We start from the raw sequence: 16,597 nt of genomic DNA on the forward strand, positions 1-16,597 counted from the left end.
TATTTTCAGCCTCCTGGCTTCTGAATAAAAGTTCCTATTTGAATACAAAATATTAATGTATTCTTGCTAAGAAGCCATCATGGGAAGTTACAGAAGTGACAAATAAATTAATTGAGCATGATAGGATTCTAATGAAGTAAATAATTCTTGAAAGTGCTCATGAAATAGGCGGTTGTATGTTTTCAGTATTCAACTCCAAATAATTCACATTTTGCTGTCTTTACGCATTCCTGAGTTCTGTGCATTTTTAATTTCTCTTCTTTATTTCTTTGTAGACAAAATAACCAGAACATTACAAATAATACTGGAAGTTGTACCAGAAGAAGATTGTGATAAATTATGAATTAATGCATTTGAAATCTTGGTGATCTATGCATGGCCTTGTTTCTGTCCAAAGGCTAAAACAAAATGTGGATCTTCATTTCATGAAAATCTAGAGGATTGCAACTTTGGTGATGGACTAAAGGAATCTGTTATTGCTATTCGTATCTTTTAGTGTATTTAAGCTGGTTTCTAAGAACTTTAGTTCTAACTCCATGTAGTTACTGAAAGCTGATATGCAAGCATTCCATGAGTTCACATGATTTTGGAATCCCTGATACCTACATGAAGTTGGAAGAAAATGACTACAGAATGAACTATTACTTTAGTGGCCTTTATAACATATTTTATCATGAACACTGAGATGTTTTCTGTATATATGGCTTTTATAGAAACAATTTTTATATGCTGTAGATAACTATACTGTGAAAAGTGTTTTCTACTCTTTGGTGGGGGGGTAGCATACGTCATCATTATATAGACTGAGGAGGGAAAGAAATTTATTTTATGTTGTCATTGCATTGCTTCCCCTTAGATAACCAACTTAGACGTCACTCATCTTTTAATGCATTATAGCTAGAGCATTTTGAACAAAAGACAGAAGGGATAGGCCTAATTTTAAGGAATATATTAAAGAAGAGCTTCTAGAGGCTATTGTTTATGAGAAAAATCCAGGAATTATGTCTAAAAATGCTTGATAATTGATTACATTAAGATTTTTTTCACTCATTATCATTTCACTCCAAGGTTATGGGCCACTTTGTTTTCATGGCAGCCCATTTGACTAGGAAAGGATGTATCATCTTTCTAAGAGCAAAACAATACTTCAGTTTGGTATTAAAGCCTCTTAAGTACAATTACAGATAATTTACCTCCTTGATAATATATCTAAATATATGCATTTTTAAATCTTCAAATTGCAATGTTCATATAAGACAGAAGTCAACAAGAGAGAAAATACCCAAAATATTATGCCCAATCCTATAATCATATCTATATGCAGTGTTAGTAATTAGGAATAATTTTTTAATATCATAAGTTATTTTTACATCATGACAAATTTTGATAGTTTGTATGTTTTCTTTATATATTTTATATTCTGTTAAAGTATCCTTTCAAATGAAACTGTCCAGATTAATTAGGAAAAGGCATATATTTACAGAAAAATTGAGGCAGAAATGTCACTGCTAAATAAGATTTACAACGAGTATTTCTAAAAATTTTCCACTTCTTTATCTCAGCTTTGTCAGTAGTTTCCTTACCTTAATTATCATTCAACTTGAGAAAGAGATAACTGATAACAAATTCATCAAAAGGAGAAACTGTATGTATATGTATTCAGACAGATGTTTTTATGGTAGGTTTAGAAAATATTGTGGAATTTTGAATGTAATATAATGATGGAATGTGTAAACTGTTATTTACATACCTCCAAGATTAAATAGCCATACCAGACTGTTTCATCCCCTGATTTGAAAAGTAACAAGTTTTTAAGGAATTTTACTGATTAAAATCATTAAGAGAAAAAAAAAAATAAAAAAATAAAATCATTAAGAGCTGATAGTTCATAGACAATTGACCAAAACAGAAATGATGATTTATAATTTGAGGCAATTCCAATTCACTAATTTCAGTTTTTGATCTTGATAATATTTAATACACATCCAAGATTGACATTTTTTTCAGTCAAACCTAGTATTTGGGTCTCTAAGTGAATTCATAAAAATTCTTTCCTTTTTCTCTTACCATATGGTTTTCAAATTTGATCTGTAGTTTCTGCTTCTTCTATCCATTTGTCTACATCTCTTGCCACTCTATTGTTGCTGAGGTAAAAATAGATTGTCCTTATGTTGTTTTTTTTTCTACAGTCTAAGCCCATGTAATATAAACCAGCAAACTCTTCTTGAGGTTTTTCGTGGGTTTTGTTTTTGTTCCGTTTGTTTTGTAGTGGAAAAAAAAAAAAAAAAGGTAAAATCTTATAGAGAAGTTTGTACAGGTCTTGATTATTCCTGAGAGTAATGTGCTTATATCTACAGTGGCAGATAGGTCTCATTTTATTTCTTTATTTTTTGTTTTAATTTCTTTTTAAATATGACATTGTAAAAGCCAGCTAGAACACATACTTATTTTTTCCATCATTTTCAAAAATGATTTTTGCATTGTTAAATTTCTAAAGCTACTGTAATACCATTTTAACCAGACAGAGAGTTAGCTGGTCAATAATTTTTTTTAAGTGATAAAGATTAAGTTGTACTTCAACTTATTTGCACGATACATCACGGAAAGACGCAGGGTTTCTATAATCAGGAAATCAATATTCATAATTTTTATTCAGATGGTATTGCATCAAACCATTCTAGTTGAAAACCCCCCTGCACAGTAATATGTATGTTTTATTTATACTAAGTAAATTTTTTTCTCGTATAATTAAAATTATGTATATAGAGAATTATATATAAACCATTACATGCAATATATTGCACCAGTGTGAATATTCAAATGTTCATATACATATTATGAGTTTATTATACCACAAAAAGTAAAAGTGGCCAGTACAGTTTAAGATGACTAATATACTATTTTCAAATGTACTGCTTTTTGGTAACATGGAATCTCAAGTATTTAATTGAAAATTAAACAGATTTAGTTAAAGACTTCCAAAGCTAAAACAATTTTATTAAAAAATGGACTGATTCTCCTTATGCAATTATAAATATTTCAGTAAATTTTTGGACTCATTTTTTAAAATGTTAGATTATTTTCCCAAGATTTTTCTTTGGTTGATTGTGGAAAACTGGACTGTTATAAATGTTTAGATCAACTGGAAGTAGACCCTATTCTTGTCTTTCTTCAGGAGATTAAAGATTTTTTCTAGAAAAGATAGCAGACTCCAGTACCCAACATAAATGTTAGGCCTGTGTACCCACAAATATACATATGTGCTTATACTGTATCTTTCCCATCTCTGCTGGTACAGGAGTAGGATAGATTATTAGGTTACATTAGCAATGCATAGCATTTTCTCTAACATGTACGTTGAAACACATTTCTGGGTAATTTTATGTGTCTGGTAAAATTGTGTCCCCAGTTGCTATATTAACAGATAGTTAACCTGAGTATAATTACTTAACATAATTTTTTTATGAACTGTAATCAGTCTTCAGGAAACTCATTATTTTATCTCTATTTGTAGATGAATGTAATGCCAACCACGAAAGAGGGCATCTTTGCCCTATAGTGGATTTCTTATAATTGAGTTAAAGGTTATGAAAAGATAAAATACTGAAGGTCAGAGTAGCAGGAAATGAAAGATAGCATGTGACTTGAAGTAATGATATTTTGATGTAACTTATTATGCAGCATAGTCAGAGAAAAATTAAAAAATAACTGTTGTGCATATGTGGATATCCTGAGTAGCTGATGGAATGTAGCTTCAGCGCCCCTTGCTTAGATATGCCCCTTCCAAGGTCCTACCTAATGTTGCATTAGAAAATTTGTATTTTGTTTCTTTCTTGAAGAAGATCAGAAAAATTGTATACATTTCTGGCCCTACAAAATCTATATCAGTCTCTGAGAATATGGTAAAATAACTTCCATTATTTTTTCTAGTAGAAATAAACATGGGACATTTATAGAATATATTTTTAAATAATAAAGTTTTGAGTTAATTGAAGTATCTAAATATAACTATAAATGGTTTTCTCATAATATATATCTTGCGACATATAAAGAGAGGGGTCACTTCTGACATATTTTATGATTAAGTTCTGAATGATAGAAAAACAACAAAATTTTTAAAAAATATTTTATTTATGAGAGACAGAGAGAGAGGCAGAGACACAGGCAGAGGGAGAAGCAGGCTCCATGCAGGGAGCTTGATATGGGACTGGATCCTGGGACCTCAGGATCATGCCCTGGGCCAAAGGCAGACGCTCAACCACTGAGCCACCCAGGAGTCCCTATAACTCTTTTTCTTACTTAGGAAAGAAATATAGCGAGATTGAGGATTTGAATGCAGGGGACTAAAAGATTGATTTTACTTAAATATAATCTTGCTTCATTCTACCCTACACAACATGCTGTATGTTGGTGCTGACAATGTTTACAGAGTCATATTTTACTTTGCTAACAATTTAAAGTCAGGAATTAAAGCATGACAATATGTAACTGGCAAGAAGAAACTTGTAGCAGATATAAATTAGAGAGAAGATAATGAGACATCTTGACAGCTTCTGTTTACATAATCTATAAGGTAAAAACTTATTACCTATAAATATATTTTAGGTTAATTTTCTCATAAACAGTATTTTTAAATGTATATCAATATATATAATACTTAAGAGTGTAACCTCTGGTAGTTCTAATACTGTACTTAAAAAGATATCTTAACAGCCAAATTTTGAAGATAATTCTTACTTCTTTTTGTTGCATTTTCAAATCAGTTGATTATGTCTAAAAATAAATGCTTGGTCTATTCTTAGATACACTACAATTCTCAAATGTAAATCCTAGTCTCACAAAGTTCACCAGTTTTCCATGTTGTAAGATATTGTCCTTTGCAATCTCCTAAGGATATTAGCTTGATCTTTCTGAACCATTTCTGTTTTTGTCTTTTAGATCAATCAATTATTTCCTTTGTTTTATTTGTCCTATTTGGACATGGTATCCTCTAAATGGGAGTGAATCTTAATTAATTTGAATTTATGTTCAATGACTCTAGATATCTTTAGTGTGAAACTGCCACTTGGTTTACTCCCTTGGGAGTCCTCAGCTCTCTTTGTTACCATTGGCTTTAAAATATCACTAGGGGATGGTGATCTCAAGTAGTTATCTATTACATGTGTGTATTTCAACTCTTGGATCAAGGGTACATTTATGGTACCAATAACAGCCTTAACAGTTTAATAAATATTCTCTCAAGAAAACTGTGGAGTAGTAGGCCTTTGAGAGCCATGCAGATGGATGCACTGGTTTGAAAGTGGACATACTTGTTTTTCCCTCAACATACACACTACTGACTTTTTAAAAAGTATGACTTTCAAGTGAATTAATTTATTGGTTAGAAGATTTGTTTGCTGAGTCCTTATTACCTCTTGAAGTCTTTAAAGGTCATGCTGAAAGCTGAAGAAACAAGCAAAAAAGACTGATGCACAGTTAATGTCTTTTGCAGAAGTGACTATTTTGAGCACCTTGTGTGACGGTGTACTTTGCACAGAATCCTGTGGCAAAACATATTAGGCCTTTGGATGTTACATCTGTATAATTGGTTGCATTGTGAGGAATCTTAGATGATGATTGTGAAGATAAGACCTCACTTACTCCTAGTTAACAGTCTTCAGTACATGCTCAGAAGCTCATTTGTGTTACACCTGGAGGCAATGCAATGTGGTTCCCTGGTTGTAGGTTTGATCTTATTTCAAAAGATTTATGAATTATTTTTTCCCTAGAATTTCTCCTTCATTCCAAATTTCCATTTACTGGCTAATGTAATATAAAGAATATTATATTAAAGTAAAATAATACTTTAGGGGAATAGATTGTTTGCAATGAGCGTATGCTTTTAACAGAATAGGAGTGATCTACATTAAGCTACTGTTGTTTTAATGATTTTTCAAACACTACCATATAGCACTTTTTAATTTCTCTGGAAGAAAAAAAAAACAATATATATCTATGGTTACTACACAAACCACAAGAATCCTCTAAAGATTTTAAGTGGTCTTGGGTTGTTTTTGATCTTCTCCCTTGGAGAAATTTTTTACCTAATAGTTTTCCCTTGCAAATAGTACGACTAACGCTATAAATCTGGAGCTAGACTGTTGATAACTCACATCTTGAAAACCAGATTCTTCTTTTGACATTATCCATGAGTAGAGAGTGATATATGACTTTCCTCTTTGAGGATATCTGAAGCCAATGCTATTTTCAACACAGGCATAGGCTTCAAGTTTCCATTTCTTTGTAGAAATGTTGCAATATAATAGTAATGAGTTTTCAGTGGTACCCCACAACATTTTGAGAACTTTGCAAATGTAAGCATCAGATGTGTTGAGAGTGCATTGCTCAGTACCATGAAATATAGAAGTCTTCTCTCAGTGCCAAATTGGTGAGCAGACATGTAGATGTGCTTTATAATAAATACAAATAAGAAAAAGGCAACAAATGGACTCTTGTATTGAGTCCTTGACAAATTAATTTGTCCTACTTTTCTGACAAAGATTTGACTCCAGATTTCACAGTTTTGTTTTGTTTTGTTTTGTTTAATATATACTTACTTTAGTATGGATTAGCTAGTAGTGATGCACTGGTAGAGATGGTATTTAGCTATTGACTCAGAATTCATTTCATGATGAGTTTTTCGTGTCTTCTTATCATATGTATATCTGTATTTACTTTGTTAAAAAGAGATTTAGTGAGCTTCGTGTTAAAATCTGCCTAGGGATAGTGACTTGTTTTTCAGTTATCAAGGGATAGAAAATATATGTGCTGGTATGTTCATATCAGCATATTATTAGGTACTGTATATGAACGTATTTAAATGCCTCTGACATTCTATGGCAAGCATCAATAATTTGCATCCATGGAGTCAGGTTAGCCCGGTGGGAAAAAATGGTAGTCAGAATACTCTGGAGGGTTGTGCTGTCAGCCATCTCTGATCTATGCTTCAATTCTAATTTATAGACCAGCTCTATCCCCTTAACTTGGCTCTCGAATGTCTGTCATGGCCTTGTACCATCCCCCTAACTGAGGGGCAGTGTCCCCAGTGCTCCTCATCTGTGATAGGGTTTCTTCACTGTGGCATTATGGTGGTAAAACATGGTAAAGGGGTCTGTGTGTATTTTGTACAGATTTTACACAATGTCTTATATCGATAAATTCTTAAACAGCAAAATTCCTTTTATGCATCTACATTCCAACCATATTAGGAGTACTGATTTATTTAGATATTTAACTATGAAAATATAAATGGTGCAAAGGGACATTCATGTGTGGATTGTGTTGTGTTTCTTAAGGTTCTCTGGCACTGATGTCTATACCATCATGTGATATGTGAAATAAAAAGGATTTTTCTACAGCTTAATGATTTCCCTCTGGGGAGAGTTCTTGTGCAGCAATCACACTGCCAGATGGTGTTTATGGGCTATTTGTGTAAGTGGTAAGATATTATGAAATAAGAGTGCTTTCATCTGATAGAAAGTCTTGACACATGTGTTTTTTGTATGGAATAAATTTTGGTGCAATATGGTGTCACTCAATTTTGCAATGGATTTGATATCAATTATACTTATGTATATGCATACCCGTCATGCTTCTAGTTGCTTCAACCTTTGTATGTTTTTTTGTCCATATTTTTACTTGAAAATACTTTAAATGGAAATGAAATAAACATTTGATAGTTTACATAAGAAAAGTCATGTATTGCTTTTTTTTCAAAAGTCAGTTTATATACCAATAAATTGAAGGCTTTGGTTTTATTTATTTTTTATTTTTTTTAAGGCTTTGGTTTTAATGACTGGATTTATCTATCACTGATTCTGTGTACTTGTTGGCATATTGCCCTTAGCATCATTTTCCTATAGTAAAAACTGAAAGTGTGGCAAACACTACATAAAGACCGTAGATACTTTTCTTCCTCATGGCTTATGTCTATCTATGCTCTGGTCTAAAATATTTACTAACTTCTCTCTTCTATTGTTACCTGTCAGTTCAGTCTTATTTCTTGCCTCTTAACAAAATTTTAATGTCCTGTCTACCTCTATTTCAGCCTTCACATGTTTCCCCAGAATGTTCTTTCTGAAACACAAATATAATAAAAGTCTTCCACAGCTTTACATTTACTTATTTTTTTTCTAGTTGGATAAATCCAAACTCCCCTGTATAACACAGTGCTTTGCATAATCTGCTGTCCTTTCTCCAGCTACAAATGAGCACTTCCACTTTCTCTGCAGCCATATTGTCTTTTTAAATTTTTTCCAGTAGTTTGACAACAACAAAGATGCTGTTATTTCATTTGACACACTGTGGATTACGGAAATTATATTTTCCCTGCCCATTCCTGTCTTCTACTTTCAACATAGCAAATTTCTACCCAACATTCAAGACTAGTTCAAAAGTCCCCTCTTCCAGAAACCTTCCCCTGATCCCTGAATATCTTGACCATCTTGGGTGCACCTTTTTTGTAGAACTCATCACACCATTGGAATCGATGTACTTGACTCCCTTCTCTGCCTAGATTTGAAATTTGTGTGTGTGTGTGTGTGTGTGTGTTTCACTGACTATAAGCAGAGTAGATACTCAATGTTTATTAAATTAATATATTGAATGAATGGCTTTTTATTCATTAGGTTTCATAAGTTTCTCTTAGATACAGTTTCTATTACTTCTAAATTTAAGCAGTCCATTAGATTCTGAGGAAAGAATATTTTCCGTGGAATATCTTAACTTTAGAATGTAAGAAAGCTGGGGAGTTTCAGTCTCTGCTCTCCCTCTTTCCCCCTCTCCCCTCTCATTTTTCTCTTTCTCTCCCCCCCACCCCCATCCCCAGTTCATGACAGTAAATGGATCTTGACAAAGGAAATGAATAGTCAAATGACCTACTATGAACTTTTCCTGTGAAAAAAACATTTAAGTTTTTATATTTTCAATAAGGTATCATTTTAATAACATTAACTTGAGAAACTGTGGAGGGAACCTAAAGTTTTGATGACCAAAATTCTCTTTGAAGTAGACACAGGAGGTTGAGTAGCACTTTCCCCTGGTGAAATGCTTTGGGAGAACAATAAAAAAGTAAACTAATAACTTTGGCACCTGTTAAATTTAAACTATTTTGAAAAGAAATATAAACATATTTCTTACATATGCTTATTTTAAAATTAATGAGTGTTACTGGGAATGTGTTGAATAAAAATATGCAGAAAAACTAAGATAATACATAATGGCTAATAATTTGCTTTTAAACTATCATTAGGCTCTTAAACATGTTGGTTTAGGTTCACAAAAACTTTTGCTGCTGAAATACATCTAATAATTTTCTACTTGAATTTTCAGGCTATGTCCTGTTTATAAAGATTTGAGATCATTATATATGCTGGGATGGGGCGGGTGGGCTATGGATAACTACTATTGTTTTTGCCCTAAAAATCATATTTGCACACTTCCTAGAGATATGACTTTGAAGGTCAGGTCTTTATAGCCACTTATTGTTTTTATAGTCTTAAGCTTAAGAACACCTGGTCACCAGCAGGCATTGGCTAATTCTTTCAAAAAATGTTTGATGTTTGAAAAGAATTCAGAAATAAAAATGTAATTAGGATTCAATGGCTTTTAAAACTTTAGCTTTGAAGATTTATTAATCTCTGAAAGATGTGAAACAGGATTTCAAAGCTGTTAATTCAGGTTAAATACTACAAAAATTGAAATACCCTGCAGCTATAATAAAATAACGAAGTATAAATGAGTATAACCCTAAGAAAAATGCAAGCAAGCCAGTTATTTTTCTCTCATTTTAATTTTTCTTAAAAATAAGAGAAACTAATCTTACTTTTGTCATAGTAATTAACATTGTGATTATATAACTGCATGTTCTTTTATCATCATGCATTCCATTTCCTAAAATCTAAAGACACCATAAAAATGTCTTTCACGTTCTTAATTCTGCCTTAAACTTAGGGTCACTTCTTACTCTCACGTTGTTATGTTACTTTCAGAATTTGTTACTTAAGGAAGTAAAGTCAAAGTTTTAAGCACCTCCTCAGTGCTAAACCATATGATGGGTGCTAGAGATACAAAATGGTTAACAGTCTGTACTGCCTCTGCTTCATGGAGCTGGGGCGACAAATATTTTTTCTCTTAATCATTCAAATGTATTGATAAAATTAGGGTCTTAGGTCCTAAAAGCAGTCTACCCAAATGTGATCTAGTCCTAGGATGTCAGGGAAGGCTTTCCTAAAGATGTTGTATGAATTGATATTGAAGGATGGGTGCACATTCACCAGGTAGAGTGAAGGCTGGGTGAGGAGTGTTCTAGGCAAAGCAAACTGTGTGATAAAGTCCCTGAACCAGAAAACGAGGGGTTTATTTAGGGAAATCAATGCCGGACCAGTGGAACCAGAGCACGGGGACAACATACCTAATGTACCTCTAGAGAGGAGCAATGTAGAGCAATTGACTAACATTAATAGTCAATGTTCAAGACCTTGGTTTTTATCCAATATTTTGGAGATGGCATAGACAAATGAAATTCACACATAATATGAACATTGAACTTTATCAAAGTTTCAAATCTTACCCTCTCCTAAAATATCTGAATAGAATCATTTGAAATAGTAAAAACTAATTTCCATCTTACTTCTTTTGTTATTATTGTTATATTTTACCTAATTATTTTACACTGACCAAAGTGTAAACTGCAATAAGCTTGATACATTTTTTTTAAACAAAATAACCGGAGGAATTACATAATCAACCAATGAAGGAAATCTTTTTTTTTTTTCCCAGAAATTTTATTTTTGTCTCTCTTTAGCATATTTTCCCTCCTCTCTTTCAAGTTAGAGTGCATCTGACTTACACTGTTGAGTGCTCACCACCATTCATCTCAAGGACAATTTGTAATTTTTTTTTTTTTTGAGAAATATTCTTCTGATGCTCTCATTTTTAACCTAATCATAATTTCTAAAATGTATTATTTTGCACATGTGAAAACATTAAACATTACCTTGCATGACATGTTATTAAACAGAGTTATTATCTTAGAAGAAAAATTCTTCATTTGACTATAATGGTTTAATATGAAAAATACCAGTACAGTAAAATTAGTTGAATTTTTTCTAATTTTGTATAAATAGAATGAATTTTTCATTTTTTCACTCTTTATAATTCACAATGGATGAAAAGTGACTCTTCTGGCAAGGAAATATTTGTTTAAGGGATTAGAGAAATAAAAGTTATTAGAGAAATAAGAAATAAAGTAATAAAGTAAAAATTATTTAAAGAAAATTTATATGGAAAACGGAATTATCTGATACAGTTCTCCCCATTATAGCTTTATTGAGACATAATTGGCAATAATATTGTGTAAGTTTAATGTGTATAATGGGATGATTTGATATATGTATATATTGTGAAAATGATGATCACAGTAAGATTATCACATCACCTCACATAGTTACCACTGTTTTGTGGCAACACCTTTTAAGATTTACTCTCTTAGAAGATTTCAAGTATAGATTTTCATCATCCATTCATCTGCCATTAGACACTTTGGTTGTTTTTATATCTTAGCAATCATGAATAATGCTATAATGAACAAGGTTATATAGATTTGTCTTTGAGATTCTGATGTCATCTTCAGATATATAAAGAAGTGGGATTGCTGGATCATATTGTAGTTCTATTTTTTTTTTTTTTGAGGAATTTCCACATTTTTCGATAGCGACTGTTCCTACCTACATCCGTACCAACAGTGTGCAAGGATGCTCCTTCTCCACATTCTCATCAATACTTGTTATTTCTTGTATTTTTGAACTAGCCATTCTAACAGGTGTGAGATGTTATCCTTTGTGGTTTTGATTTGCATTTCCCTGATGATTAAGGATGTTGAACACATTTGCATGTACCTATTGGCCATTTGTCTATCTTCTTTGGAAAATGTCTATTCAGGTCCTCTGCCCATTGACATTTTTTTAGTTTTTAATTTTTTTTTTCTATTTTGAGAGACAGAGAATATGAGTGGGGAGAGGAGCAGAGGGAGAGCAGACTCCACGCTAAGCATGGAGCCAGACACAGGGCTTGATTTCACAACCCTGAGATCATAACCTGAGCCAACATCAAGAGTTGGACACCCAACCAACTGAGCCACTTGGGTGCTCTTCTGCTCATTTTAAAAGTGGATTTTAAAATGTGTTTTGGGGAGGTTTTAGGCTATTGAGTTACTAGAATTTCTTATATATTTTGGATATTCACTCCTTATCAAATATATGGTTTTGAAACATTTTCTCCTACTTCACAGGTTTCCTTTACATTTTGTCAATTATTGCATTTGCTGTGCAGAAGCTTTTTATTTAAATGCACGCCACTTGTTTAATATATTTTGTTACTCGTGCTTTTGTTGTCATCTTTGTCAAATTATTGCCAAGAACAATGTCAAGAAAATTTTTCTTATTTTCTTTAGGAGTTTTATGGCTTCAAGATTTACATGTAAGTCTTTAATCCATCTTGAGCCAATTCTTTTTAAAGATTTCATTTATTCATTCATGAGAGAAACAGAGAGAGGTAGACACGTAGGCAGAGGGAGAAGCAGGTTCCCTGCAGGGAGCCTGATTTGGGACTTGATCCCAGGACCCCAAGATCACCGTGAGCCAAAGGCAGACACTCAATCACTGAGCCACCCAGGCATCCTAAGTTAATTTTTTTTTAATTATTTATTTATTTGAGAGAGAGAGCAAGCACGAGTGAGGGGAGTAAGGGGCAGAGGAAGAGGGAGAAGCAGATGCCCCACTGAGCAGGGAGCCAGACATGAGGCTTGGTCCTAGGACCCTGGAATCACAACCTGAGCTGAAGACCGGTGCTTAATTGACGGAGCCATCAGTTGCCCCTTTCTTGAGTTGATTTTTGTGAGTGGTTTCAGATAGGGGTCAAATTTCATTATTCTGCATGTGATTATCCAGATTTCTGAGCACTATTTATTGGAGATTGTTTTTCCTTATTGAGCATTCTAGCTTTCCTTGTCAAATACTAGTTGGCTGTATATGCACGGATGTATTTCTGGGCCCTTGATTCTATTCCATTGGTCTATGTGTCTGCTTTTGTGCCACTGCCATACTATTTGATTACTATAGCTACATAATAAAGTGAAATCAAGAAGGGTGGTGCTTCCAGCTTTGATCTTTCTCAAGACTACTTTGGCTCTTTGGGATCTTTTGTGGGTTCTATACAGATTTTAGAATTTTTTTTCTATTTCTGTGAGAAATGCCATTGGAATTTTGGTATGGATTGTATTGAATCTATGGGGTGCTTTGGGTTGTAGGAACATTTGGAAATATTACTTCTTCTGATCCAATAACATGAGATATCTTTCCATTTATTTGTGTCTTCTTCAGTTTCTGTAATTGTCTTCTAGTTTTCAGTATGAATTTTTCATCTCCTTTGTTAAACTTACTAAGTATTTTAGTGTTTTCAATACTATTGTGAATAGGATCGTTTTCTTTATTTCTTTTTCAGATAATTTGTTGTTAGTGTACAGAAATGCAACTGATCTTTATGTATTGATTTTGTATCCTACTTCACCGAATTTGTTTATTAGGTCTAATAGTTTTTGATAGAGTATTTTGAGTTTAATGAATATATATGATCTTGTCATCTTCAAACAAAGACAATTTTCCTTCTTCCTTTATGATTTGGATTCCTTTTATTTCTTTTTCTTACCTAATTACTCTAACTAGGACTCCCAGTAGCATGTTGAATAGGAGTGGTGAGAGTCATTGCTGGTCTTAGAAAACCTTTCAACCTTTCACCATTAAAGGTGGCAACTATGGTTTGTCATATAATAGCTTTTATTATGTCAAGATATGTTTCTTCAATATTCAATTTGTTGAGAGTTTTTACCATCAAGGATATTCTATTGTTAAATGCTTTTTCTGCACTTATTGAGATCATATGATTTTTATCTCTCATTTTATTGATGTGGTATATGACATTTATTGATTTGCATATGTTATATCATTTTAGCATCCCAAGAATAAATCCCACTTGGTGATTGTGTATGATCCTTTTAATGTACTCGTGAATTTGATTTGCTGGTTTTTTGTTGAGAATTTTTGAATCTATGTTCATTAGGCTTGGCTCCCCAGCCAATATAGGGTGCTACTGGCTAGACTCAGGATTCAGATTGGACTGCAGGCTGGGCTTTATGATTAGGCAGTCCGATGGTTTTGATCCACTCTTTGTCAAGGCTTCAGGCTGGGTCGTTAGTCAAGCAGGGCTACCAGCTGTGCCTTACAGTTGTGTGGGGCTGTTGGCTATGCTCCACGATTGGGTGGGGTTGCTGGTTGGGCTCTGTGTCTGGAAGAGACCACAAGCTGTGGGTGGTACCATTGGTTTAGGCCCAAGTCTGCCCAGAGTCACTGTTTGGGCTCCCTTGCAGACAGGGCCAGAGGTTATGCTCTGCAGCTGAGCAAGCCTGCTGGCTTGGCTTAGCCTGAGCAGGGCTACAGAATGGGCTCTATAGCTGCCCAGAGTCTCTTGCCAGGCTTGCTGGGGAGGCAGGACTGGAGACTATACTCAGGAATTGGATGGAGCACTGATTTTCTTCCCTGACCAAGAGACTCTAGGATGTGCTTGATGTGGTTTTCTATGGTATCTGGATAAAATATTTGAATCTTTGCCTGAGTTTTTCTCTTGATTGGAGGAGACAGATAGACTCTGGTGTTGTAGAGCAGAGGCCAATACCTGGAAGAGTGGAAGTATTAATCACATAAAGTACAAAGATAAGAAATGGAGAAAGAATGTTGCCTGGTTTCCTGTAGTTTTGCAGTTCAAGATTTGGAGCCCTTTCTGAGGCCAAACTTCATTCCTGATAAATGGTTCTTTAAGACACGGCTATTTTCTTACCATATTCCCCTTTTGCTTTAATTACTTGGATTGGTTTCCGTTACTTGCATCCCAAAGTTTTAGATAATATGACATAATGCATTACAATGAGGTTGTTAAGGCTGAAAGTACGTTTTTTTACTGCTTCTGGGAACAGAAGACAATACGATACAGTAATTATTGTTGGACATATTTTCACTTACCACATACCTGGAAGTACAAAGTCCAGGATAGCTGCCAACTTGAACAAAATATGAGAAATAGATGATGGCATCAATGGAATGTAATATATTGTGTCATCATCCCACACAGACGTTCATCTTACATCCAAAGTCTTAGTACGTTCCCACTGCTTTTCCCTTTTAGTGCCCCTGCTTCATTCCATTCCTCCGCAGACCATGCAAGCTTACTCCTTGGGGGCTATGCTCTTCTCTTTTACACACTTTTTTTAAAGATTTTATTTATTTATTCATGAGAGACACAGAGAAAGAGAGGCAGAGACACAGGCAGAGGCAGAGGAGAAGCAGGCTCCATGCAGGTAGCCTGACGTAGGACTTGATCCTGGGTCTCCAGGATCTGGCCCTGGGCTAAAGGCAGCGCTAAACTGCTGAGCCACCGGGCTGCCCTACACTCTCTTCAATAGAAAGCATCAGTTCATGTCATCTTCAACTGCCAATTTTATTTGCTCATGTAATTAGGAAGTATTTGTTGAGTAACTTGAGATTTTCTCGCCACCATGCTTGAGTTAGATTATGGACACAAAGTGCAGAAGACATGTTTTCTGAACTCAAGGTGCATTTTTATGCAGAGTATTCCTAATTGTGATGGGGTGGGGGAGAAGAGGAGATGGTTCTTTTTTTATACCTGATATTTACTTCCATGTGGAAGGAGTCATGTTAGGAAAACACTCTTAACCTCATTTTAGAAGAGGCGTGTCCTAATTTTATTGGTGAATTTGGAAAGGGGAAAAAAAAAAAAAACTAATTATGTGTCTTTTCTCTCTCGGGAGCCATCCTGACCTCAGAGAGCATTAATTCTGCTATTCTGTTCCATGTCTTTCCAGAGTCAGAAATCCTTGGGAAGAGGTCTGAAATTGCACAATGCTTGCAATGGGTTGGGCAAATCTTTCTAATCCTAGAGTTCCATATTAGAAAGCCCACTTGCCCTTAGCTAGGAATAACATTCTTCTTCATTAGCTGTTTCAGCAGCAAAGGTGATGTTTTTATGCCCCTATCAGCCTTACAATTTTGATTGATGTCTTCGTGATTTATAATTCAAGTGTGGAGGAGAAATGATATTTGTCAGCCTCCCCAAGAATATTAACAATGTGTATTTTGAATCCTCTTCTCTCTCTGTAGCTCTTGCCAATAATCTGATGATTAGGAGCTTTATCCAGATGGAATTTTCACTACCTCAAGTTCAGCACTTCATAAAGGTAAATGCGCTCAAATTTCCAACTACTTCATAAAAAGAAATCAGAGGTTTACCACCAAACATGCCTACTTCAGTCACATGCTCCTTTATTCATCAGCTCATTCAGGCTTGAAACCTAAGAGTCCCCTTGGACAATAACTCCATTTCATCCTCCATAATAAGTCAGGCACCAGCACTTACTGTTTTTTTCTCCATAATTTCTAATTCATCTGCCTTTTTATCTCTGATCAAAATCTAGACTTTATGCCTATTTATT

The 16,597-nt window shown here is 34.1% G+C and overlaps 1 protein-coding gene across 1 annotated transcript in view; it reads left to right on the forward strand.

Annotated features, from left to right (window-relative positions):
• The window catches only part of SLC7A11 (solute carrier family 7 member 11), an 83,421-nt gene extending 81,583 nt beyond the window's left edge, over window positions 1-1,838 (forward strand). The window contains exon 12 of the mRNA XM_077861018.1: window positions 276-1,838. Coding sequence (XP_077717144.1) covers window positions 276-343 — 68 coding nt within the window. The 3' untranslated portion in view covers window positions 344-1,838. The remainder of the gene's footprint in view (window positions 1-275) is intronic.
• The last annotated feature ends 14,759 nt before the right edge of the window (window positions 1,839-16,597 follow it).

This window comes from Canis aureus, chromosome 20, assembly GCF_053574225.1.
Source record: "Canis aureus isolate CA01 chromosome 20, VMU_Caureus_v.1.0, whole genome shotgun sequence".
NCBI lineage: Eukaryota > Metazoa > Chordata > Mammalia > Carnivora > Canidae > Canis > Canis aureus.